Here is a 27091-nt window from a genome sequence, read left to right on the forward strand (position 1 = left end):
GAAGAAGGCTTTTTGGTTTGTTGATTACAGCATCATCCTCCAACCTTTCACTCCCATGAGCTAAATACAAAGTAATGCACGTAGAGACTCACTTTCATTCACCTTTTAACCAGGATTACAGTTAAAAACATTTAGAGAAGTAAGGTGTTTTCATACCAATGACTACTGTATTAAAAAAAGTTGATTTATTACTCAACCATGAGGGCAAAGGAGTGGACAGTGTAAAAAGCAAGCACTTTTAATCATGGGGAGACGCTGACTTCAGTGGAAGCACAAACTGTTTGATGCTAACTGGCTCCACTCTTCCAACTGATCAGCTGTTTCCAAGTTTGTCTACTTTATAAATCTAATTTGCAGTGGTTAATTTTCCTTGTAAAGCGCCAGAAGGTGAACACTTTTTTGTATTTCTTTACAGTAATGTTAAAGTATGCACAGTTAGATTGGAGTGAGGGTGTTTCATAGCTGCAGTATAAAAGAGAGAGAAGCCTTGATGTAAAAGCAGGGCTAAGAGTGACCGACAACCAGCTGCATCACGATGGAAGAGAAAGGCTGGGGTGTGATCGGAGGACAAACCTATGAAAAAAAAAGACACAAACTAAAAAGACGGCTAGTTTCAGCTGTTCTTTTTTACCGTTTTAATTGACAGAGACGCAGCCAGCATCAATGTTAGAGACAAAACAAACACAAAATAATGTGTGGGCTTTTTGTCACTAAAAAGATAAAAGTCACTTGTGGTGCTTGAATACATTCAGTGCTGAGCGAATCATTCTGCTTTGTGTCAGCCTGATGCATGTGATGTGGTTTGTGCCACACAGGCAGAGAGGGTTTAATGTAATATTAGCTGCGTAAGCATCTGCACATCTGCTCATCCTCCCAGACTGGTGTTTGCTTATCTATTTGTTGGTTGAGTGCTGTGTGTGTATGTGTGAGCTTTTTTGAGTCAAAATACTTCCTCTACGTGGATAGCCATCATCCACATCCACACTCAGGAAATGAAACCTCCCCACTTTAAAAAGACAAAAAAACATATGACACCCAGGTCGGTTGCCTTGCAAAAGCACTAGAGGGCAGAGTGTGCTTGTCTGGCACAATCGAGGAAAGTCATATGTTCTGTTGTGATGTTCACAATTTAAACAGAGAAGGGAGTGTTAGTAGTGAGGAACAAGTCTCCGGAGAGAGGGTGGGAAAACAGGAGGAGAAAGGGTGAGAGGATGAGATCAAGTAGATTTGTGTGTGTGTGTGTGTGTATGGGGGGCACAAATCTAAGGAAGCAAATGGGAGTGTTGAGAGTGCTTTCTACTAACTTCTCACACAGTTGAGAGATCTGAGCAGCTCTGAGCTGGGTGGCACAAACACAAACACATTTCACACTTTAAAACACTGAAACATTAGATAGAAATTATTCCACGGAGGAAAAAGGGGAAACTAAGGAAACACACCTCTTAATCTCTATACTGGTTTTTCATTAATATGCACAAGACGAGATGATCGCGACCTCAATCACACACACTCACACACACACTCGGACAAAAAATATAACACAACAACTCATTAATAACTGTGTCCATGTTTTAAAAAACAAAAACATGCCAGTCCATGTCGTGTGGTCTTCTCTGTTTTACTAAACATTAGTCCGACTCTAATGTTTAGTTCATCCAGTCAAAACTCTTCTCAGGTTTCCATCTTGGCTATTGGCTCGGGAAAAACTCCTCCATCCAACCATCACTTGAGTCCAGCTCTGCCCCCGACCCATCGCCCAATCCGAAGGGTCCACCACCTGAGGGCCCGCCCCCATATCCATAAGATGACATGTCCTGATTTGCTGTCCTCTGGTAGCCTTGCGGCTGACCTCCGACACCAACTCCTCCTGGTCCATAAGGTCCACCTCCTCCTCCCCCTGCCCCAATTCCTGGTCCCCCAGGACCTGGAACAAAACTCCCCATCCCAGTCATCCCCTGGCCCATCACCCCCTGGTTCATTCCCTGGTTTATGACCATGGGCCGGGGCTGGTTGGTCCTAGATTGAGCGCCCATGTGAGGCCCCATCATTGGGCCACCCATACCTGCAGCCGGGTTTCCCCCCCTGGGGTCCATCCCCTGGCTCATCCCCTGTCCCGGGCCCTGAAAGTGTTGCTTGGCCATACGCGGGGGTTGTCCCGGCTGTATCCCATAACTCTGAGCTGAGCCAAACCCCACCATTTCTCCTCCCCCGCCTCCTGTAGTCCTTCCAACTCCTCCTGCCATGGCCTGCAGACTCTGTCCTTGCTGCTGCGGCCAGCTGCCCGCCCCTATTCCCCCACCACCTCCCCCAGCCCCCAGCATACTTTGCAGTCTCTGTGCCTGGGCTTTGGCATTTGGAGGGCCTTTGAGGGGTTGCTGGGCCATGGAGTTCATTAACATCCCCTGTCCCCCATACCCTCCAGCACCACCACCTCCGGGGCCTCCGGGCATACCTGCTACCCCAGGACCTGCACCTGCCTGCCGTGGAGGCCCTCCGGTGGGGTTGTGCTGTGGTGGAAGACCCATGGAGGCTTGGACACTTTGGCTCTGGTGCTGCTGCTGCTGCTGGTGGATCATTTGGTTCATGGAGGGGTTGAGACCATACAAAGAACCCTGGTTCGACCCCTGGTTGCCATAGGGTATACCCATGTCAGTTTGCGGTCCTACAGAGCCCCCCTGGCCCTGAACAGAACTCATCTGGACCATCTGCTGCTGGTTCTGCTGTTGCTGTTGTAGGAGTCGGGCAGCCCGGATGTTCTGGAGAGCCTGGCTCCTGGATGCTAGATCCTGAGGAGGGCCTATGAGGAGAGATTGAGAGGAATTATACCAAGAGAACATAGACAACTAAGTTAGGTGGGAATTATAGTGATGGAGGATGAGAAGATGAGACTGAAGAGACAAGAAAGAATATATCAAACTTGGTACTCTAGGAGTTTTCTGAAGGGGGAGAAGAAGAGGAGAAAGAATAAGAAGACTCAAGTGCAGAGATCCATGTGACAGTGTGTCTCAGTTTCAGCAGTTATTCTGACAGGAGTGCACTTGCAGTATCAACAGCAAACCAACTCGTCCACTGGGTCAAAAAGAGCAACTGGCGGGAAAAAATACTGTATTAATATAAATCTACAATTATCACTATACTGCAGGAGAATGTGTGAAGCAATGTCCCTGGACTAGGATTCTGCCATAATTTACCCTGAGAACACAGCCCTCATTCCAGATACACTAAAATCACCTCTTGATATGTATCACTGCTGTATTCAGTCAGTGGTGAGACAAAGATTTAGATTCTGTGACAAAGTGTGTACTAATGTATGTAAAATGCCTCCATAAAATAAATCTTAACATGCTAAAGCCTTTTTTTTTCTATTAGTGTCTCAGCTGAGGAGGCCTGCCAACATGGAGTTGGCTCTAGGTCCTTTTAATAAACCCACTTCTGGGATCTACCCAGTAAATCCTCAGCTCACAGCTCAGACTGTAACTGAGGAGTGAGAGCATAGATGATAACATGCTACAGAATCGTACAGTAAGTAGGTAGAAGAGCTGGAGCCACACATACTCAGTGTGTGCCTGTAACAAGTGTGTGCCTGTCTTAAAAGGGAGGCGTGATACATCTGTCATATTTGTACCGATATTTCTTGCATTTCTTATTCACACAATGTCAAAGTCGGCACGGCACACACTGGTGTCACCTGCCAAGTTTGAAGCTTGTCAAGTGAACCATTCAGCAGTGATTAACATACAGACAGACATTTATTGATAAATATGAATGACAACAATGATTATGAGTAAATTGTAAGGCTGTCCAACCATCCATTTTCTTTCTAAATTGCGATTAATCGTAGAAGTGCAACAGTTCTTAGAAAATAATCACATTTCCTTTTAAAAATCACGTTAAAAATTGCATATATTTGCAATTCCCACCACTTTTAAGGTCTATATTAACAATGTAAAGCAGCTTTTATCAGTCCTGATTGGGAATCAAATTAATGCAAATAAAGTTACTCCATGAACTTGAATTTTACATTCTTATTCATTCGAACAAAAAGAAGTGCAACGACCAGTTCAGTTGTCAGCTCTGTTTCACACAGGTTGTGTATAATAATGTTGGGCAGATGAATAAACCAGGCTGTAGTGTTTACATAATATAGATAATATAATAAACAGCCTGAATTATATCTATATCTATCTATTATATGGTATTAAGTTGTAAAAGCCATCAGCTGTTTTTCACTGTAACACCGACTGATTGCCCCTCCCACTCTTTCTCTCCCTCTCTTGATGTAAGTGAGCAGCTCTGACACACTTGTGTCTTTCCAGGCTCTACTTGATTAACGTGATTAAAAAACACATTAAGTACGGCCTTTAATTATTCAAGATTTTCACATTAGTGCTGACAGCCCTAATATGTTCTAAATTACAGGTGAAGCGACCACAGTCTCTGCAGGAACTCACAGGTGAACAGTATCTAGGCCAGAGATTGGTGCTGTAGCCTCCTCTTCCTCTTCCTCTTCCCACAATCTCCCAGACAGTTTTTCTGATGACTATAAAAGGCTTCTCTTCCTCTCTCTGTGTGTGTTTTTCCTTCTACCTACCAGTCTATCTTTCTATTACTCTTGTTGCCAGACACCCCCACCCAACACTCTCACTCCCACTTCCCTTCTTGCCTCCTCTCATCCATCTCTCTGACTTCACTGGAACTCTGGGGGATCCAGGACAGACAAGTTGCCTTGGTAACAGGCAGAGCAGGTCTCTTTCTTTTTCCCTTTTTTCTCCAGGGAGACACAGAGAAAGAGAGAGACTGAAGAGCCAACTGATGTGTCTGACAGAGACAGACAGACAGAAAGGATGACTTTTGGTTTCAAGGTGATGTTCTGTCAGTGCCGCTGTTTACATACATGTTTGTGAGTCTATCTCTCTGTGAATATGGCAGAATGAACTACAACATGTGTGAAATGTTTTCTATATGTCTTTGGCACGCTACCATTGACACCATACTTAGTGCAGCCTGAGACACATATGTGCCTGAGCTGTTTTTGTCCAACAATATTGACTTACCAAAAAAATCTATTTTCTAATGTGGTCGTCAATAAAATGCTGAAAAATTTATGCCAGGTCTTGCCTCCTTTAATTAAAAATCAATTGAGGCGCTGACCATGCTTGTGCTTTTGCATACATTTTCCTTATCGTTGCACAGATGGAATTAATGCATGCGTTTGTGTCTCTCACCTTGGTATTGATTGACTTGAGGGTATGGATTTCTCTGGCCCTGGCCCATCTGTCTAGGGAGGTGCTGCTGCTGTTGGAGCTACACAGACACACACACACACACACACACACACAGGAAATAAATATAAGAAAATTATTATTTAAACATAAATATGTCCACATGTGGGTCACACGGATATCAGCGGATAAAGTGTGAAATGTAAACCCTGGACAGGTCGCCAGGCCATTGCAGGACCGACAAATAGAAAGGAACAAACGTTCACCATCACAGTGATCAATCTATGACCTATGATCAATCTGATGGTTCTCAAACTGTGGCACACAAGTTTCCTCTGGTGGTACTTAGAGGAAAATCAGAAATAGTGTTCTACTGTATATACCAGGTTACGTGATCAGAGTGGAGCTGAGGAATTCTGATCAGAGTGTGAAGAAAATGAAACAAATAATATAATAATAATACCTTATTTCTCACTCCATCTTAATCAAATTTCACCACACCAGTGTGTGAGGAAGAGGAGGATGATGAGAGAGCAAATTGTGTTTTTGAGTCTGTAGCTGACTTTGCTTTATCTATTTACACATTGTATTTTAAATTGGTGATAATGTCTGAGAGATCAATATTTTCTCAGGTGGTACTCCATTGGAACCATTTTTATATCTCTGCCAAAACCTCTGCAGGATCCGTGGAAAAAATGCGGAGAACCCAGAGAAAACCCACACACACAGGGGAGAATGTGCTCAAACTGTGATTCAAACTGGCAAGCTTCTTGCTGTGAGACAACAGAGCGAGCCACTACACCCCTGTGCGGCCATATTGAGTACAGTAATTAGATTACATTTCCAGAGCCCAACATCTTAAGGTGACACAGATGTTTATGTGGAGTAAAGAGTCATCAGGAGATCACATATTCCTCATCAGCTCTTCATTTATTACAATTCAAATTAGAAATGTCAAAGACTCCTGTTTTGTATGAAGCATTTTCTTTTCTTATTGCTTTACACTGCACAAATGCTCATGACCCCTCTACCTCCTGACCCACAGCTGCCTGGCTCAGCAGTGTTTATGCAGTGTGCAGGTGAGGACAGTGTGAGTGATAATGTAAAGTAAAACCCATCATATCTGTACACACGCTGTGGGGTTTACACAGTTTATCACTCTAAAGGTCAGTTTTCTTTCTAGTGAAGAAAGCTTTTGCTGATTTGTGCTGAATTAACTGTGAATGAAAAGATGCACTGAAGACATGACACGTGCAGCCCTGGCTCATGTTCTCGTTCAATGTTCCGATATAAAACCAAAGGCAGCCTTAATGACTGTGTTGCAGCTGCAGGAAATGGGAACATGTTTAGTCAGTCATTAATAAGCAGTGCAGGTGCAGGTCTTTGCCGCACATGAAAAGCAGTGACAGAGGACAAAGTTGTGCTTGATTAAACAGAAGCTATGATATCCATTTAACAACATACACTTAACATCAGCAGGATGTGTCCTTTCACTCACACACACACATGCACGCACGCACGCACAGACTAACATGCATGACATACATGAAAAGCAAGTAGTGAAAGAGGCTGGTAGAGAGTAATTATACATGAAACTAAACAGTAACGAAGAAGAGAGGATGGGGATGCAGAGATAAAAATACACACTTAAGTTTGGACAAACAATGTTCATACACACAAATGACAAAATAATGAGTGTCACGTGGGTCATGCACATGGGCCTTCCTGCGTTTAAACAGCCTTCCTGTGTTTTAAGACTTAGAAAAAACCTCACCTGCTCAGCCAGTAGTTGCTGCTGCTGCTGTTGCCTCTGTTCTCTAAAGAGCTGCTGCTTCTGCTGCTCCATCATGTGCATCTGCACTCTTTTCTCTTGCTCCATCGCCATCATCTGCTTCATCATGGCCGCCTGCTGCTGATTGCCAACGTAACCCGGAGGCGGCCCCGACCCCTGGTTGGGGCCCACCCCGGAGGCCACACCCCCTCCAGGGTGAGGGGGAGGGATGGCGCCAGGCGGCCGTGACATTCCCACCACACCTTGCTCCTGTAAGACAGAGAAGAAGGAGACCATTTGTCAAGTGGACTGTTGAATCATCCAGTGTTTCCTAAACTTTCTACATGTAGCTCCACATTTTAAAGACCAAAACCATAATAGAATTCTCACTAATGCCGTCAGGGAGATGCTACCTGCAACCTCTGAGCAAAACAACCTCCTACACAAAATCATTTGTTCTATCAGCTAATAAGTTTTTGGTCAGAAATTTAAATATTTTCTGGGGTTTACTGACAATATTTACTTTTTTATTTTTTGACATGATTGTTCTTGATCACTGTCACACTTTGACACTCTGCAGCTTGTGTTTGCACAACACACTGGTTGTTTACCTTTGTGGATGTATGTATTGTAAATGTGTATGTGGTCGATGGACTTTATAGAATAAAACAAACCCATAAACAATGTGAGAGTCATGATTTAATGTGTGGGTGTGGACCTCAGAGGATGACCATGGCACCTTTAAGTTTAGGAATGGCTGAACTAATACAATGAAAGTTCATAAAAACATTTGAGAATAGTAACCCTGGGCCACAAAATGGATGGATGGATGGAATAGTAACAGCTGTAAGCTAATATTATTTCCAAACTGAACCTGCCATAAATTGTTTCAACAGGAAGTAGTCTGTAGTCTGTAGTCTGTACTTCGCAAATGCATGGAACAAATCGGATAATGACACAACAAGACTGCCTATCGCATCCACTGTGCTCTTTACATCGCCATCTCATGTAGTGGAGGAGGACAAACTTGATTCAGTAAATCGATTCCACACTCATGCTTGTATCCTGGGTCAAGGACAATCTTCCAACTGTAGTTGAGGGGGAATCGACACAGTGAAATATTGTGATGGCTTGCATGGTGATATTATATCACATTAAATCAATACTTTGTGTCTCAAATTTTGAGACACAAAGTATTGATTTTTTAAAAATGTTTAAGTTGACCTTATATTTATTTTTTTTAAACTGGTGTTCCAGATAAAAGCGAGGCTTTTTGTGCATGAGCACAGCGTTTCAGTCCATTAGCCAAGTGCTCACTCTCACTAGAGCTGTTGTGAGAATATATCGCATTGTGACTTAAATAATCATTATAACATGATGTCTCATTGATGCCAATTCCCACAACTACCGAGTGATGTCTCCAGGTGTGTTTAAAGTTTGAAGTATAATACTGCAGTAAAGCATTATGTTGTACACAAGCACACAAAGACACACAGTGCAGGTATCTGTAAATGAGAGTGAAGAGCAGGATAAAGACTAGCCAGCCTCAAGATTCAGCACATCGAGTCACACTGAATCCTCCCAATAGAGCTTTGATGGCTCCTCACTGCATACATTATCTCCTCATTAGCATATAAAGAGCACTTCCTGCTCTACTCAGCCTTATGCTAATCTCTAATAGGGTGAAATGTCCAGCCCTGGCCAATGGCAGAGTAGCATTTATGAATCCATTAAGGCTCAGACAGCTGGACAAGAGTGGACACTGTTTAGGGAATGAGAGTGAAAGGGCCTGAGAGGAGAAGAACGGATGATTCACACCAGGACATTGTTGCTCATAAAATAAAAGCTACTACCACACACGACCGCACAGACACAATAACAATTTTTTTTTTTTTTTTTTTTTAACTGCAGCGAAACAACCAAACTGCACAAGCAGGATTACAAATGTGATTGGTAGAGTTGGCATTAGTCTGCAACAAACCACTGTACTCAATATGTTTTGAAAGAGCCAAAGCCTCATAATCCGTATTGAGGCTCTGCTTTTCTTAGAAAAGAGTTAGGTGGAGATAAACCTTATATATTAGAGCAAAAGAAAACCCAGTGGAGCAAAACAGAATTGGATGCTTAAGACTGGCTCAGCAGACAGCCAGACCAGACTGATTGATGTGCAAAGCTACGTGTCTCATCTCTGGCTGGCATGAAGAGGAGAGGTGCAGTGTCAGGATATGACCAACGGGTGGCAGTGGTGGTCTTTAAGCACATGTGTGAAGTACTCTGTGTGTGTGTGTGTGTGTCTCTCTCTCTCTCTCTCAATGGCTTCCTCTTAGCAGATGGCTCAATCATGACGGTTATGATCTACAATCTCTCCCGCTCACTCTCCCTCTCTTTTTCTTCCTTTCCCCCTAAACACCCCATCATCAAACTCCTTCCTTCACTTTTTCTCTGCTGGTTTTCCATCTGTAGATATTTGTTTTGGGGGGTATGTGTGTGGTTGTCCAGACACATACATAAGAGGAGGAGGAAAAGTCTTGAAGAATTAAAGATTTAGGTGAAAGTATATACAGTATGTATATACGTATATACATATATATGTATATATGGAAAAAAGAGCAGCATATAAGGGTGCAAGAGCAAGTGCATTAGCAGTTGTATCAGTATTATTTCATTAGTGCTTCACTGAAGTGTAGCTAATATACAATGAACTCAATGTCATGTAAGCTCACTGTGTAGAAAGCAGGTATCCTCTTTAGGGGGAAAACACAAATTAAATTAGAGGAAGAGGAAAAAAAAGAAAGAAGCATGTGTGTCAGAAAGTACAAAATAGTAGGTCAAAAAAGAGAGAGAACACAACAACATGAAGAGGAAACAGCCAAAAGAGGAGGTGAAAAGGGTGTGACTGGAGAGAGGAGAGGAAGTACCCTGGCAACAGTTGCTGTGGCGAGGAGCAGATGGCGCTTGGAAGAGCAGCTATGGTCACCATGCCACTCAGACCCCAGCAAAAGTTTGTAGATAAACTTACATACAATATATAAAAAGACACATATGCCTTTGTTTCTCACTGTCTGACATGAAATCAGACTAAACTGTGTCAGGTCTGTTACAATTACCCAAATTATTTCCATTTGTTAAATGCCAGAATAATGAGAAAAGGGATTTTTTTTTGACAATTTTTTATTACTTTCTTTAAAGTCAGAAGTTTACATACGCTAAGATTACTATGTCTGTAACAATTTGGGAAAGCCCAGATGATGATGTCATGTCTTTGGAAGCTTGTGATAGGTTAAATGACAACATTTGAGTTAAATAGGCACACCTGTGGATGTATTTTAAGGCACACCTGAAACACACCGCTTCTTTGTGTAACGTCAAGGAAAAGTCAAAAGAAATCAGCCAATGAAGAGAATTGTGGACTTGCACAAGCCTGGTTCATCCTTGGGTGCAATTTCCAAATGCTTGAAGGTGCCTCGTTCATCTGATCAAACAATTATACGCAAGTATAAACACCATGGGAATGTTCAGCCATCATACTACTCAGGAAGGAGATGCGTTCTGTGTCCCAGAGATGAACGTGCTTTGGTCTGAAATGTGCATATCAACCCAAGAACAAAAGCAATAGACCTTGTGAAGATGTTGACTGAAGCTAGAAAGAGTGTGTCATTATCCACAGTGAACGAGTACTGTACTGACATGGGCTGAAAGGCCACTCTCCCAGGAAGAGGCCATTACTCCAAAAGAAATATAAAAAAGCCAGATTACAGTTTGCAAATGCACAAAAGGACAAATACCTTAATTTTTGGAGACATGTCCTGGAGATGTCCTGTGGTCTGACAAAACTAAAATGGAACTGTTTGGCTATAATGACCATTGTTAGATTTGGAGGAAAAAGGGGAAGCTTGCAAGCCTGAGAACACCTCAACTGTGAAATATGAGGGTGGCAGCATCATGTATCATGTGGTGGGGTTGTTTTTCTACAGGAGGGACTGGTGCACTTCACAAAATAGATGGCATCATGAGGAAAGAACATTATATGGCAGTGGTCACTAACAGGCAGGCCGTCCTATACGGACCTGGACCTACTGTGAATAAATTATTTAAGTATTTTAAATGTTCTATTTTGACCGGCTCAGCTTCTCTAGACTTTACGGTACTGGTTGAGCGAATCAGGAAATCCACTGACCAATTACATTCGAGTTAAGCCATCCCACATGACGGCACTAAAAGCCAATCAAATCTGTGCATCCCGCTAAATGTTGTGACCCTGAATATGGACAGATGAAGGCAGTGAGGAGCGAGTGATAGATGGGGAGAAAAGTGAGTGATACAGTGAGAGAAGAGTGGGCCAGAGAAAAATAATTAGAGAGGACCTAGACCGGAAGTTCCAATTAACGCTGTTTTTTAAGTCGAAACAAACAGTTCAGCCAGAACGCTGTGTTTTATTGTAATCTCGGGCTCAGCGAGATCTCCCTTCTGGTTACATAAACAGCAGTTCTCCTGAACAGCAGATCGTCCTGCTCCGGGCACTAGTCCGGGTACATCCTGTTACATACATTGAACCGCAGAAGAAGAATAACGTCCATTGTGGTGGTGTTTCACGAGCGACAGTGTCTTCTGACTCCGGGTCAAAGTCATAAAAGGGACTGCGGCCGGGGAGTCGTGAAGAAGCTATTTTTAAACATTGTTAAAAAACGGTTTTAAATAATGAGTAGCAGTGCATCCACTGTTCCAGAGGGGGGAGCTGCACTTCTGACAGCTGGTGTGCAAATTATGTCACTTCCGGGTATTGGTCAAACATAGTTGGGAAGGCTCTACGCTGGCTGGCCAATCACAACACACGCTGTCTTCTGGGTGTGAGATTTCAGTGTGAAACACCACGGATGAGGACAGCGTCAGTAAGGAGAGATTTCTATTGGCTCGTTTACAGCAACTAGGAGGTTTTTGACCATAAAAACAATTTAACGTATGTAAGTAGACCTCCATAACTAACATTTATGTGCACAGAGGTGGAGAGTAACGAAATACATATACATATATACAAGTACATACAAGTACAATTTAAAATCAGGATTTTGTATTTTACTTGAGTACATATTGATTCAAGTATTGTACTTGATAGTTACTTTATAAATCCTATCCGTTACTGAGTAAAAAATAAAAATGCAGCACAATGAAGACCTACAGGGGGTAAATATACACCAGAACCAGACGAATGATGAAGTGATTATCACCAGCACTGGCGCGTGAACATAGAGGGCCAGCGCCAAAAGTGACGTCATATCCGGGTGCGTGAGCTCCAAAATAGTCTTGGATTTCTGACCCCTTGTCCTATTTCTACTACCCTCACACCCCACGCAAAGAACATTTATTTTACTTAGGACGCTTTCACACCAACAGCAGTTGGTGCGCACCAAACGATCCATTCGAACCAAAAACTCTAGTTCGTTTTTCGTTTTCGTTGGTGTGAAAGCATCTATCGCACTCGGGTCCGCACCAAATCAAGCAGACCGAGACCGCTAAAAAAGAGGTGGTCTCGGTTCGCTTGACTCCGCACCAAATGTCAGACTCTGGTGCGCTCCCTCTGGTGAGAACGCGAACTCGGGTCCAAACCATATTCTGCAGTAAATGCCATGGACATAGCCTACCTTGTAGGTCTTTGGAGCAATCTTCGTCACATTCATGAAAATAGCGCGTCGCCTCTGCCTGAAATGATGCGCAATACGTCTTCGCAGACTCCAGTGCATCAGCTGATTGTTCTCCAGACGCAGCCGCGACTCATTCTCAAATTGGATATTTTGCCAAAAATGGCCAATACAGAGAATATAATAAACGAAGATCAGAGCAAGTAGCAATGTGCGAACGTGTTGCTCCATAGTGAGTCAAAATTGTCGCTTTTCTACCGAAAGATATAAACACGTTGATGAAACGTCAATCGGGCCAATTTTGGTTCGTTTGCTGGTGTGAAAGCGGACCACACTGGAGTCATATGTTACATAATAACAATTGTATTGCCTGGTGCGGATCAAATAATCGAACTAGTGGTGTGAAAGCGCCCTAAAAGTACATTTCAAATGAACTACTTTTTACTTCTACTTGAGTACATTTTCAGATGACTACTTTTACTTCTACTTGAGTAATATTTCAAAAAAGTATTGGTACTTTAACTTGAGTACAATATTTTAGTACTTTTTCCATCTCTGTATGTGCAACAGGACCACTCTATTTGAGCTTTAACATGGTGCTCTCTAAGAGGAGAAAAGTGGACAGCGAACACAGCTTTCAACCCAGAATGGACAGACTCATTCATGTTCATTTTTCCCCCTGGAAGAACAAAACTGTTCTGTCTCATATTCTCAGAGATCGTGGCACTTGTCAAAAGTGGCAACGTGAAACGTCACTATGAGACCAAACACACCCGGAATAATCCGAACTTAGGTCACAAAAAATAAGCACTCTCAGAGCCCAATATGAGCAATCACGTTCACTGTCCAGTGTTAAGATGTGTTGAGATCTGCTTAAAATTAGCGGAGACTTTTAAAACGAAAAAAGTGAAACTCAAGCTGCTATAGTTTATTTCTCAAAACTTAAGTAATTATTTTATTTATTTTAAGATGATTATTAAAATATTTATTTTCACCATTTTATTTTTATATGCAGCCCTTCTTTCCTTTAAGATAGAAGAAAATGATACATATGTTCAGTGTTACATCTATATCAGGGGTCACCAACGTGGTGCCCACGGGCACCTGGTAGCCCGCAGGCAGCCAATACGGTGCCCGCGGGCTCACTTCACTTCACCTCACTTGCATGTATCCATATGATCACTCAGTAAAATATCTTTGATATTGTTTATAAAAACTGGTAATCGTTAGGAGTAAGCACTGGAATGAATGTGTATGCAGTTGAATGCAAAATATTAATCATTTAAATGGTAAACAAACAAAAAAATATTATATGGTAGCCCTCCATATTATTTTTTACCCTTAAGGTAGCTCTCTGTCTCAAAAAGGTTGGTGACCCCTGATCTATATAATTGTATAAAAGTGACTATAAATATTGTCGAAATGTTTTTGAATTGACAGTCACTTGTTGATTACATGCAGACTACTAGGCTACTTCAGTATATATCCCACTACTAAATAATAACATAAGTTAGACATTATGATGCTCTGGACCTTTGCTTAAGGAAATTTTCTCTAAGTGGACCATATGGAAATACTGAAGCAACCTCTCAAGAAATCAGCCAGGAAGTTAAAGCTTGGGCGCAAATGGGTCTTCCAAAAGAACATTGACCCGAAGCATACGACCAAACTGGTTACAAAGTGGCTTAAGGATAACAAAGTCAATGTTTTGGAGTGGCCATCACAAAGCCCTGATCTCAATCCTATTGAAAATGTATGGGCAAAGCTGAAAATGCATGTGCAAGCAAGGCGGCCTACAAACTTGGCTCAGAGACACCAGTTCTGTCAGGAGAAATGGGCCAAAATTCCTGCAAACTATTGTGACCAAATACTAATGAAATGTATGTAAACATCTGACTTTCAAGAAAGTAATAAAAAATGGTCTAAAAAATTATCTCAAGAGGCAAAGGAGAAGAGAGAGAGAGAGAGAGAGAGAGAGAGAGAGAGAGAGAGAGAGAGAGAGAGAGAGAGAGAGAGAGAGAGAGAGAGAGAGAGAGAGAGAAAGAGAGAGAGAGAGAGAGAGAGAGAGAGAGAGAGAGAGAGAGAGAGAGAGAGAGTATCAGTGGCTGTCAGCGTTATTGTGTTAGAAAGCCATGGAGAGCCCAGGTGATTACATTACATGTGAAGTGAGCGGAAATGTGCGTGTGTACTTAAGGAAGGGAGAGACTGTCCATTTCAGTCTTGGGTCTCATGGACCAGTGTGTTCATTGATGTAATTGTATAAAATTAGGAGATATATCATTATTTCTCAATCACTTTATTGGAACACATCCAGAAAATACGGGAAACATGTATCACAAAAAAGCTTCTTCAAGTTAAAGTGTCAACTTCCAACTGAATCTTGAGCTTGATGCAGTGTCTGTCTATGAGTGTGAAATGTGAAAGGTGTCTGGTTGATGCAAATGACCCGAATGCTGGCACATATACTGATCATGAAATCAGAATTTTCTTGTATTGAATTATTCATTCATTCATTCATTCATCCATTCATGTCACTTGTTTAAATTATTTAATATGTTTATTAATAAAAAACAAACACTCGACAGCCGCTTAGTTCACTAATGCCTTGGGCCAGGCCCTGTGTTTATGCAAGAAAAAGGTCCTAAAGAGGCAAACACACACATTTGTTTTTATTTTTATATGTAATATTTAGTATTCTTCCTGTTTATTCACAATAATAAATATGATTTTCAGTGCAACAGCCTTTGTCGTGACAAAAAAAATCCTATTTTTTTGAATTTTTCCTATGTTTTTGCTTGCCACTACGATGAAAAAATGTTTGTGGGTTCAATGATGATTATGGTTTGTTGTCAAAAATAAAGAGACAAAAAAAAGGCAACGTGATTTAAGAATCCTTTTAATATTATGCTGCGCTGCACTGACAGCGTTTGCCATCGTTCCTGCCATGCACTGTCAAATTTAAAACCTTGGCTCTCCCCTCACTACCTGAGGAGGGAGGAGCGCACAAATTAACAAGCACAACAAATACATTAGATATACCAACAAAAATGCTATAGGGGTGCAACGGATCACAAAACTCACTCTGGTTCGGATCGTGTCACGGTTTCTGAGTCATGGATCGGATGATTTTTCGAAAGGCAAAGATATCAAGACAAATATAACTTTGCTTTCAGTTTCTTTTGTTTAGTTTTTTTAATGTGTCCACACAATAAAATAAATATTTAAGCCAAGATGTCCATCCAATGCTTAAATAAAATCTTAAAAAATGTAAAAAAATAAGATAAAGTGCAAAATTAGATATTAATCCTGCTTCTTTAAAACATAGAGAGTAAATTAAAATAAAACTTGTGTCCACAACATCAAAAAGCAAAGCAGGTTTCTGGCATTATCTGTGGTGACTGGGATGTTGCTTTTGGGCCTCTCCAGGCAGCTTCTATGCTGCTACTGCTCCTGTCAGTACCTGCGCCGGTGTTACTCTGGTAGAGGGGGCGTGTCTGCAGCACGTCACAGCCACGTAGCTTTCCGTGGCTCTGGAGTTTCCACCTGTTTGCGGTTAGGGCAACAGAGGATGCCTCCGGTAATTCTTTTACATAAAGATCGGGGACGATCTTCATAGTGAAGCGGGTGTGGGAGGGTATTTCATACTGTGGCTCAAGCACCTTTATCATATTGTTAAAGCCTTTGTTCTCCACAACGTAGTATGGCCTCATATGTGCAGCTATAAACACCCCAATAGCGTCAGTAATGGCTTTGGCCCGGTCTGAGTCTGCGGGAAAGGGCTGCTTAAATGGCGCGGGGAGAAGTTGTTGCTGAGCGTCCTTTTTTTTGCTCCCCACCATGCTGTCACAATTGTTTTCATAGACTGTAGACGATAGAAAGAGATTAAAAATGTGGCTTTCACATGAACATATAATAACCGGTGTTTTCAACCAGTCACTGCATTTCAGACTAAAACACAGCCAATACGCGGTTCGTGTGCATGCCGAACCGTGGGGGGTGAGCCGTACGGATCACGGATCAGCTGTGATCCGTTGCACCGCTATCATCCTATATGATCAGAATGTTAAACTTTAATGCGGCTCCTACAGCCTTTAAAACCATGAAATGTTATCACTTTTTGAAACCCATTTTTATATCTTAGTGAGGACATAATAGACATTCCCGAGCCCCTTACCCTACCTTAACTATCACAACTAAGTGCCTAACCTTAACCCTTAAACCCTAAAGCCAGGTTTTAACCCTGAAAAGGCTCTTTAAAGACAAACATTTTGTCTGGTCCCCACACACACATCAACCCTACCTTACCCACAACCTCTCCCTTCTTCTATCTCTCTACCACTCACACATAGACTTACTCACTTACACAGTTTCTCCCATAAGAGGGTTATATTTAAACTGCTGGAGAGGAGACTTGCTCCCCACAGAGGTCTGTTTAATCTCTAACATCTCTCTGCTCTAAACCCTAACTGGCCTATTTCTGAATCTTCTCCATCCACTCACACACAGTCACACACACACATAGTCTAACACAAAGAAAATTCCCCTTACAGTCACAGAGACAATCGTCTGGGTTAAACAGGGTTTCTTGGGATCATCATTTAACCATTACTGAACCAAAGTGATTCTGCACTGCGTTGCGATAAAATCGATAATCGATATGCAGCAGCAGATCAATCCATCCATCATCTACCGCTTCATCCTGCACCGGAGGGTGGTGGTGTACAGCACCGGATCTGTGCCTATCTCAGCTGATGTAGGGCCATAGGCTGGGTACACCATGGACAATTCGCCAGTCCATCACAGGGCCACATATAGAGACAAACAACCATTCACTCACACTCTCACACCTACTGTCAATTTAGAGTGACCAATTCACCTAATCCCCAAATCTGCATGTTTTGGGACTGTGGGAGGAAGCCGGAGAAAACCGGAGAAAACCCATACACGGGGAGAACATGCAGCAGCAGCGGATACATTTAGGAAAAATGAATCCCTGCAGCATGGATGCTGTTCAGAGCATGGATGTATAATATGAACTGGATAGAGCACCGTCCCCTCTGCCTTGAAGACAATGTTTACATTGTGGCCACTGTGGGTACTGCAACAGAAAACCCCATGGAGCCCAAAAGCAATTTTCTCATTGACCGCAATAGTAAAAGAGACGCCTGTAAAAGTGTCCACAGGACTTACTTTCAGTTTCTGTTTCAGCTAAATAGCAGAATTCAAAACAGAAATGCTTGTTCTTTTGAACCTTTGACCACTACTGTTCCCATGAGCAATTATCAGCTTCCTGTTTTATCCCATCAGGAATGCGGCCAGTGTAACTGAAATTAAAATGTAGTGGTATGGATGTTGTGTTTGTTTCTCCTTCCTTACTTCAACATGTATCTACCCCGGCTTCAACACCTCCTGAAAACCCAAATGACCTTGATGACCGCCTGAGCTCAGGCAATCATGTGGACACATATGGATGAAAGAAAGCTCCTACATTGAAGACTGTCCCTGTGTTACATTTGAACATTTGACACCTATAGTGATGGAGGCCACACAGTGGTGCACGTGGCCAGCACTGTCCTGGTCCGGGCCTTTCTGTGTGTGGGGGGTTTCTCCAGGTTCCTTGGTGTCCTCCCACATGTCCAAAAGCATGCAGAAGTTACGTAGACACTCTAAATTGCCTGTGGGTGTGAGTGAATGGTTGTTTGTCTCCATATGTTGACCCTGCAATGATTGTGGCCCCACCATTCGCCAAAGACAAAAGATGTATGGATGAATATCTAGTAATACAAACTGTACTTTTTATGTGCCTCTTATCTCTTACACACTTCATTATGAAGGTCTTGGACAACCTGAAATTCACAGACGTCACCTGTAACCTGGCTCCTGCTGGACGATACCAGCTGTCAATCAAAGAGGGGTCCACTCATACCTGTATTTGCTGTGCTTCATCATCTCTTTTACTCTAAATAGGAAGTGAATAAGAGCTGAGACGAGATCATTAACTCCTGACGTTCTTTTTGCAACCAGCAAGGACTAATTCCTGAGCTTCACTGATCAAATTCAATGACAACGTCCATTTTGTTTTTGAGGATTTGACGAATCTCGAATGACTGATTACAAGTTTTTTGAGAGCCACTTAAGTCACAGTTCCACAAAAGTTGCCTCCTGAACAGCATTAGCATTAGTGAGGAGGATAAATGGCGACAGACGGCACAATATGACGAGCAGTGAGAGGACAGAAGATGAGAGTAAATCATCCTTATGAAAACAAGCAAATAAGCAGAGGAAGAGGAAGAAGAAGAGGAGGAGGAGGGAAGCATGAGTGGAGCAAAGGGATGAGATCACTGGTGTCCGGGGAGGGATTGTGGCGAGCACAGACAAGTGTACCACCCTGAGAGGGACCAGGTGCTACAGTAAATCACCCTGGAAACGGTAGTCATGGAGACCTTAAAGACACAAGTGCAGACACTCGCATGCCAGGGAAAGAAAGAGAGAGAAAGAGAGAGAAAAGAAGAGACGCCTGTGGCAGAGAGTTTGCAATGTAAATGTATGTATTCTAAAAGAAAGGAAAAAGGAAGGGGAGAAAAGTGAATGATGGAGAGAAAATGGAGAGAAAGAGTCAGATGTGTTTATATATAATCTAATCATGGCTGAGAATGATGAGCGTGAGTGACAACCTCAGAGTGAGTTTCTCTTCCCTCGCAGCCTCCCCATTACTCTCTCATGAGCACTTTACATCATAGCCTCCCTTTTTTACTGCCGTGTGTGTGCACGCGCACACTGAGGTGTGTATTGAGGGCAATATACAAAGCTTTCACGTAGAAGAGGAAATAAACAGAGAGAGTAAGGAAATCAAACACAGAGGAGAGAGAGTGTGTGAGGTTATCACATTCCGGTTCCTTTCAGAGAGCATTCCCAACTAGAGGCTTTGAATTATTCACAGCTGCGATCAGAGCTATTACACGGCTGTTAACAGAGGTAAAGATATGTTCTCCACATCCATCCATCCCTCCTTTCATCTCCCTCCCTCTGGTTTGGACAGTAAACCACCTCTTCTTCACTTTCCTCCTGCCTCACCTCTCACTCTGTGGTCTAGTCTTTCATTTTGTGCCTGCTCAAATTATCCCTCCATCCCTTCTTCACCTCATTCAATCTCTCTCCGCTGTTCATTCATCTCCATTTCTCTCCCCGTGTTGCTTATGACACATCCGGCCACTCCTCTGACTCATGCCTCTCTTCCTCCCTCCTTTCCCATCCACCTTCTGACTCCATCCATCTTTCCCCTTTCATTCCTTCCTTCTTTGTGCCCTTCGAGGGCTGTTCCTTCCTCATTTCTCCCCCACAGCTCCCTTTGCTCTCCACCTCCGTGCTTTCATTTGTTTTTCTACCTGATTCACATTAGTTTTTTCTGCATCCACATTCATCCATCTTTATTCTGGCTGTTGCTCATTTCACGTCTGGATCCATCTTTGCTTCAGCAGCTATTACTCTGCCTTCCCCCTCCCTTATTTCAACGTTTACCCCATACACCCCCCCCCCCATCCATTTTCTTCGACACCATCTTTACAGAATGGCCGCACAACCTCCACCTCTCTTTGTCTCCCCCTCCATCCACCTCTTTAAATCTATCTCTGCCTCTGTCATAGCCCCCTCATTATGCTTTCTCCTCCTCTGCACTCCCTCCCTCTCCTCTCCAGAGGAGCCATTAGATGCTGCTGTAGGGCTATCACTCTTTTCCTCGCTCCCTCTCTTTTTCCTTTTTCTATCTGCTGTAGTCTCAGTGCAATAGCCCCCCCCCACCCCATTCCCTCCTCAGTCTCTCCATCTTCCTGTGTTCCTTGAGGCACTCTTCAGGCACTTTCTTTCCTCTTCACATCATCTCATCTCACTACCTTCCTGCTCCATCCTCTTCTCCCTCCCGCCATCTTGATTTCTCCACCCCTTCAGCTTCCCTCCTCCATCTTTCTCTCCATCATACCATATTCAAGTAATCTAGTGTATCTGCTGGAACATGGACCAGCTGCTTCACATTAACTCCTCTATGCAAGCACCTATGCTGGGATGAATCCGGTCGAAATGATATCTAATGATTATTTTCTCATTTCAGTGTTTGGTGTTTAAAATGTCAGAAAACAGAAAAAAGTAGAGTTCTCATGCATGAAGGACAAAAGGTGACACTGCTATAGTCCATATTTGAATAGGAGACAGATCATTCATTGGGTGGCAGTTTGTACATTGGTAAAATAAAGTGTGTAATGTTAAAGAGGTTTTACTTTCTAATACAGTATGTACATTATATTGTATAATATCCAGTGGTATTATTCACTGAATATTCAAATATCCTAAACTGCAGCGGGAGAGATGGTGAAAGTGATTCAGGGCTCACAGTGTGTAGAGCTAATGGGAGTAGCTAATGAGATGCATTCAAAGACCGCAGTAAATGTCATCACTTCTGTAAACACAAATTAAGTGTATTTATTGTTGCTGACATTTTGGTGGACTTTTATTTTTAAACAAACACTGGCTGAATTTTGTCAGATTACTTGCAATACTATGTATGTCTTTTTAACCACTGCTGCAATTTTTTAGCCCTTGAGGAATACATGTCTCAACTGAACTGAACTGAAGCCTACTAACTAAATGCTTGCTGCCACTTTGTGCTAAAAGGTGCATCACAAATTAGTTTGTCATTTGAGCAGATATATTTATTTTTATAAATGCAATCACTTGTTTTGTATTTTTTTTAAGTATTACGAATAGTCATATCAGCTGATTGACTTAATACCGATGTGCCCATCCCAATAATTAACTCTTAAGTAAGTTTGTATTAGCATCCAACTACTAAAATAATAATTGTTTGGTTTTTCAACAGGTGAGTGAACAGAAGAACCAGAGATACTTCCACACACCTTCCAGTTTAGGGGTGTGAATCACAGGTTAGCTCACGATACAATACACAATACATGGTCATTTATATAATAACGCACTGCATCAACTCCAAAAAAGAAGAAGAAGAACACATTTACGTCATCCGTAATAACCTATCAGTTAGTTATAAGATGATACTCATACAAATACCACAACCACGGACATATTCAGCTGACAGTTACCACCTTATTGAAAAGTAAACGATAGCAAACGATCGCTTGTTCGCACCGGCCGGCTATTGACAAAAGATCGTAAAATAAAAATAAATGTTACGCAACAATGACGTCAGTAATCCATAATATGGGTCTAAACTAAGATAATACAATGGTTTTCATAATTTTTATATCTCTATTAACAAAGAAAATACTTCACTACTACTACATTTGTATCGCACTCGTTTTGCTGCTTTCTGCGCCATCTTTGTTCTGTCAAAACACGCAATGCATTCTGGGTAGCCCTTGCTCCCAATGGTGGTCTCGGAAAATCTCAATATTGAGGGCGATACAGCCCTTAACTCGCCCCTAAACTGAATTTTTCTGAGAATCGGGACAGCACTTGCACTAGAGGGAGCGCATTTTTGAGATTGAGGGTTAAGATTGCGGGTTAAGCAAGAAATTGGAATTCACCCTAAGTCTAAAAAGCTTAGTATTTGGGCGTATTTTCTGCAAGAAAGAAAAGTAAAGGTTGATACCATGCTCACATACTAGGGGTGGGAATCACAGGATACCTCATGATACAATACAATATCATGAGGTATTGTATCATAGTCCATGATACCAATAATTTCTTGAAACAATAATTCTGTGATAATCTTTCCATTGAACGTGGAAGGAGCATATCCTACTATAGCTTCCTCCACCATTATCCTGCTGTAAACTTCCTCTTCAGCCAGGTAACTTCTGCCCAAGTTTCCCTCATTCATTTGGGCAGCACCACCATGAGGAGACATGAAGTAGTGACATCTGACATCCGAAGAGGGCATGGAGGCCAAGTCATGATCATAGAAGCGGTGGCTACCGGCTAACTCGTGTCTTGACCCGTTTATTGATGTTTGGTTATTGATTTTAGGAATAGTCCAGGCGAACCCCAGACACTTGGTTACACCATGAACATAACATGTTACAGCAAGGAAATCTGACGCGTAAAATTGAGGGCATTACTCTAATTTTTTAAAATGTAAAGTAACGTAAATATAACACCCTCTATTTAACGAAGCTAAAATGCACTAGCTAGAACCCTGGTATAACGCACTTCTGGGCAGAATATTCTGTTTTTATGGTTTGAGTTTCAATTATCACCAGTGACTGTACTGTAGAATTGCACTGTGTGTGTTCATATTAAATAATAGAGCATTCATCCAACTACTTTAGGGTCAATCTTTAACATGAGCGTTAATTTTTTTTCAATGATGCACCAGATTAGACAGATCTAGTATTTAGTATAATTAGTTCTGTTTCATAACCAAGCGAAATTAGTATGAAAACTGTAATATCTCTGTAACAACACAACACTACTTCCTCTTTACTACGGTATATGACTATTTGAGGGATAAAACTTAATGTTCGAATCTTTAAAAATTACACTGTGTCACTGAAATTTCTCTCACTAAAATGTCCAGAACCCAAATCATGTATATTCAGGTACTAAACTAAATAATCACATAAGCTGAAACAATTAGTTACAATAAGACCTGCTTTGATTAGCTAATAAATCAAGTTTGTTGTAGAAAAACACATTTTGAACATACTGCAGCTGTCAATGAAAAAAGGAAAAGGGGAAATATCTGTTGTGTAGCTTCTTAAATGTGATTAATTACTGGTAATTCATTGATTGAAATGTATTTCCTGGACAAAGTTTAACCAATGATGTGACAAGAGGCAGCAAATGATATTACATTTTAAGAATTACATTTTTTATTATTCTCACAGCATTAAAACCACAGACTTATTAACAAAGAAACAGACATTTAACTATGAAGCTGTGGTTGTTGTTTTAGAGCATGCTGTAAGCCTTGTACAGCTGCTACAGAGCTCTGGCTGGTTTATTCCCTCTGGAGAAGGAATATAATGATGCATAAATCAAATTTTCTTATCCACTTATTGTATTAGAAGCAAACATTCACAAATCAGCCGGAGCGCACACACAAAATCTCTATCTATAGAGCACAACCTAACCTTACTTCCTTTTGTCTTACACTGTTTGCTGCCTCTCTATACATTACACCTTCAGCTATCGCCATCGCCCCCAACGCTGCCCACTTTTGTATGCCATTAATCTCTCTCCTCCTCCTTTACCTCAGCTCTCCCTCTCGAATGCAAGACAGACAGAGCAGGGGGGAGAGGAAGAGATACAGAGATGTAGAGAAAGAGAATGACCATTATCTAAGCCAGCATCTCCAATAATTCCACTGCAGCCTATTATCCACAGTAGAGCCAAATTGGCCTTTGGTAATATGATGAAATCTGCCATAAAAAGTAGAAATGGGACTTAAAAGCGCTGGAGTGTAAAAAAACCTCCATTTCTCAGCTGCTTTATCACATTATTGCATTCTACTCATATCCCCTCTGTCTGCCTCCCTCCCACATCCACTGCATTACTCTGTCATTTCTCTATTTTCCTTGTTTGTCTCTTTCTCTCTGCTTGTTTGGTGATACCCCTCCTTCTGTCTCTCTCTCTCTAAGACGTTGCAACTCAATGAAGTGTTTGTCTTGGACTCTTGGACGCGCAGCTAAAATGATAACACACATGCAGACTAGGGATGCAACGGTAGTTTTCCCACAGTTCGGTATGCATCACGGTTTTTGGGCCACGGTAATGGTACTGTTTCGATATCTTAATATAAAACTACTCAGACTAACAAAGGCAATATTGCACTGTAAAAATAATTAAAAGCACAGATGAAATCAAACCACAAACTGTATTTCAATAATAGTGCACTATCAGATCATATTAAACAGCAAACATGAAACCACACAAATTAAACGTAAAGTTTAGTGCTATCCAATACAAATAAACACAATTTTAACCCACTCACAGAAACTACAACTACAAATACACCATGCTGCTCCAAGTGAAAGAGACGAGTGATGACGTAAATGAGAAGCTTGCTCAGAGTCGCGCTGTAGCTGAATGTGGAGCCAACTTCAGCGTGATGATTGTAATGCTTTCACACCGTGGTTTGTTTGCTGACTGTCCTTTTGTAATTCTCATCGTATTTTGTGCACAATCCAAAATAATCCCAAATTTAAACGAAGACAGTGCCGCTTCAAACTCGTGAATGCATGAGCAGCCCATGGCACTGAGCAGGGGTGGACGGTGTATAGGGACGATTTGGGCGACGCCCTCCCAACTAGGAGGAGAAAGATAATTTTTTTTCCTCAGCAATTCCAAAGATCCTTAGTACTAATATTCCAGATTCAAGTCACGTTTTATGGTTCCACCTCTTCTGGGGCGATTTGATAGACGTGGAGAATCGCACGAAAATGCTCGCATTGACTCTCATGTTAAAAAAGTTTTTTCGAAAAACATACCCTCCAATGCATTTTTAATGAGGATTTATGTGTATGCACTAACATGCTTACGTCATATGTAAATTGAGCAAAGAGAGGAGGGGATAACTTCTCTTCACCTCATGTCTCTCGATAAGTTGTTTGTCTCTCTGATAGCGGTTCTCTGAGCGAAGCGAAGCGTTTTAAAAATACACGGAGGATTGTGCTCGTTTAATCGGTCCCAGCACAAACTGATAAGTACATGTAGTTTGACCAGTGCCACGGAGTTCACGCTTTCATACGTGTTAGCTGTTTATGGCTCGTAGCAGCGGACAGCAGTCATTTGAAGCTACGTTCGTTAGCTTGTTTGTTGCTAACATTGTTGATGTTTGTATCGCTCAGTGTTTAACTGCAGGTTAAACTTCATGCAAATCAGACACTCGGACTGTTTTCAGTAAGAGAGTATTGTAAGATGCATTTATCAACACATCTAAAGATCACATTCTGCACTTTCCTTTACACTTAATGAATAATTTGACTGCATTGATCTTGTCATACTGTATGTACATTAGATTCATGTAAATAATATTTGTTTATCAAGTTGCCATCTAGTGGACACAAGAAGGACTGTTAATCATCTAACAACAAATTGATACTGTCTTGCTTTATGCACTTATTAAATGGGTCACCTTAATCATTATCTAAAAAAAAAAGCACATTTTTCTTCAGGAGCCGCCACTGGCACTGAGTGCAGTGCTGCGCTCATGTCTCCGCTCCTGAGTGGATCTAATCGCACGGCTATACAAAGTTTTGATCTCGTTTTGTGACGGGCTGAAACGTACCGAAATACCGTTGTTTGCCGCTGGGTATTGAATCAAACAGGGCGTACTGAACGGTTCGGTAAAATACCGAATACCGTTGCATCCCGAATGCAGACACATAATACGTTTCTATGCACAGTTAAATCTTAGCTTGGCTACGATGTTTAACTGGACCTTTTTTCTTGTCCCAGTTAACAAGCATCTACACTTGTCAGGACAGGAGGGAGCTGGTTAATTGAAAAGGGGGGTTATTACAACAATTGTGGGGTCAATGATTGTGAGTTATCTTTTGAGTGAATGGATTATGTCATCCTCCACTACACTGGGTGGTGATATCCAATCCAATCCAATCCAATCCAATCCAATCCAATCCAATCCAATCCAATCCAATCCAGCTTTGTGCTGTTGAAATAAATAAAATAAATAAAACATACAAACAGCAACTGAAAAAGTTCTGTCCCCTCTGAGCTCCCGTTTAGATTTGGGTGACTGTAGGAGCAGCTGATCAGCTGACCTCAGAGACTGGGCAGGAGTGTAAGGCCGAAGCAGCTCAGAGAGGTAAGGCGGGGCAAGACCATTTAAGGATTTAAAAACAAATAAAATAATTTTAAAATGAACTCTAATATGACTGGCTGAATTGTCCAGGGTGTACCCCCCCATCGCCCTATGTCAGCTGAGACAAGCACAGCACCCCCTGTGACCCCCCAGTGGAGGATAAAGTGGTAGATAATGATTAAAAGAGTCAGTAAGACTTAAAAAGTCTTTCACCAGAGGCTTTTCAGCACACATGGATATTAAAATCACTAATAATAAGGACAAGATCATAGTTTGGAACGATTCCGGCCAAAAGTTCAGAGAAGTCATTTAAAAAGTCCTTACATTTATAGTCATTCTTTTAAACAGCTACTGTTCCTCCTCCTCGGCCCGACGTCTGCGGGGAATTAAAATATTCACAACCAGCCGGTAAAAGTTCTGAAAGAACGCTGGACTCATCAACATCCAGCCATCTCTCTGTCACGCAGAGTAAATCCAGATCATGGGAGATGAAGAAATGTTTGTTTGCCAGTGATCTAGCATTTACCAGGCCAGGGATTGGGACCTGTAGTGCATCGGTCCGGGTATCCCGGCACATCGGCTTCAGGTTGTGGGGATTCACCCCGTGCTGGCGGAGTCGCTGAGAGCAGGGGCGGCGGAACCCCTCATTAAAGCCAGTCGCCGGTATCAGACA

The 27091-nt window shown here is 42.0% G+C and overlaps 1 protein-coding gene across 1 annotated transcript in view; it reads right to left on the reverse strand.

Moving 5' to 3' along the window:
- Positions 1-1688: 1688 nt before the first annotated feature.
- The window catches only part of maml3 (mastermind-like transcriptional coactivator 3), a gene marked incomplete at both ends in the record, with an annotated part of 177532 nt that continues 152129 nt past the window's right edge, over positions 1689-27091 (reverse strand). Inside the window, 3 exons of the mRNA XM_083909129.1 lie at positions 1689-2797; positions 5226-5304; positions 6997-7263. Of these exons, the coding sequence (XP_083765255.1) occupies positions 1689-2797; positions 5226-5304; positions 6997-7263 (1455 nt within the window). The remainder of the gene's footprint in view (positions 2798-5225; positions 5305-6996; positions 7264-27091) is intronic.

This window comes from Microchirus variegatus, assembly GCF_963457635.1.
Source record: "Microchirus variegatus genome assembly, chromosome: 23".
NCBI classification, from domain to species: Eukaryota; Metazoa; Chordata; class Actinopteri; order Pleuronectiformes; family Soleidae; genus Microchirus; species Microchirus variegatus.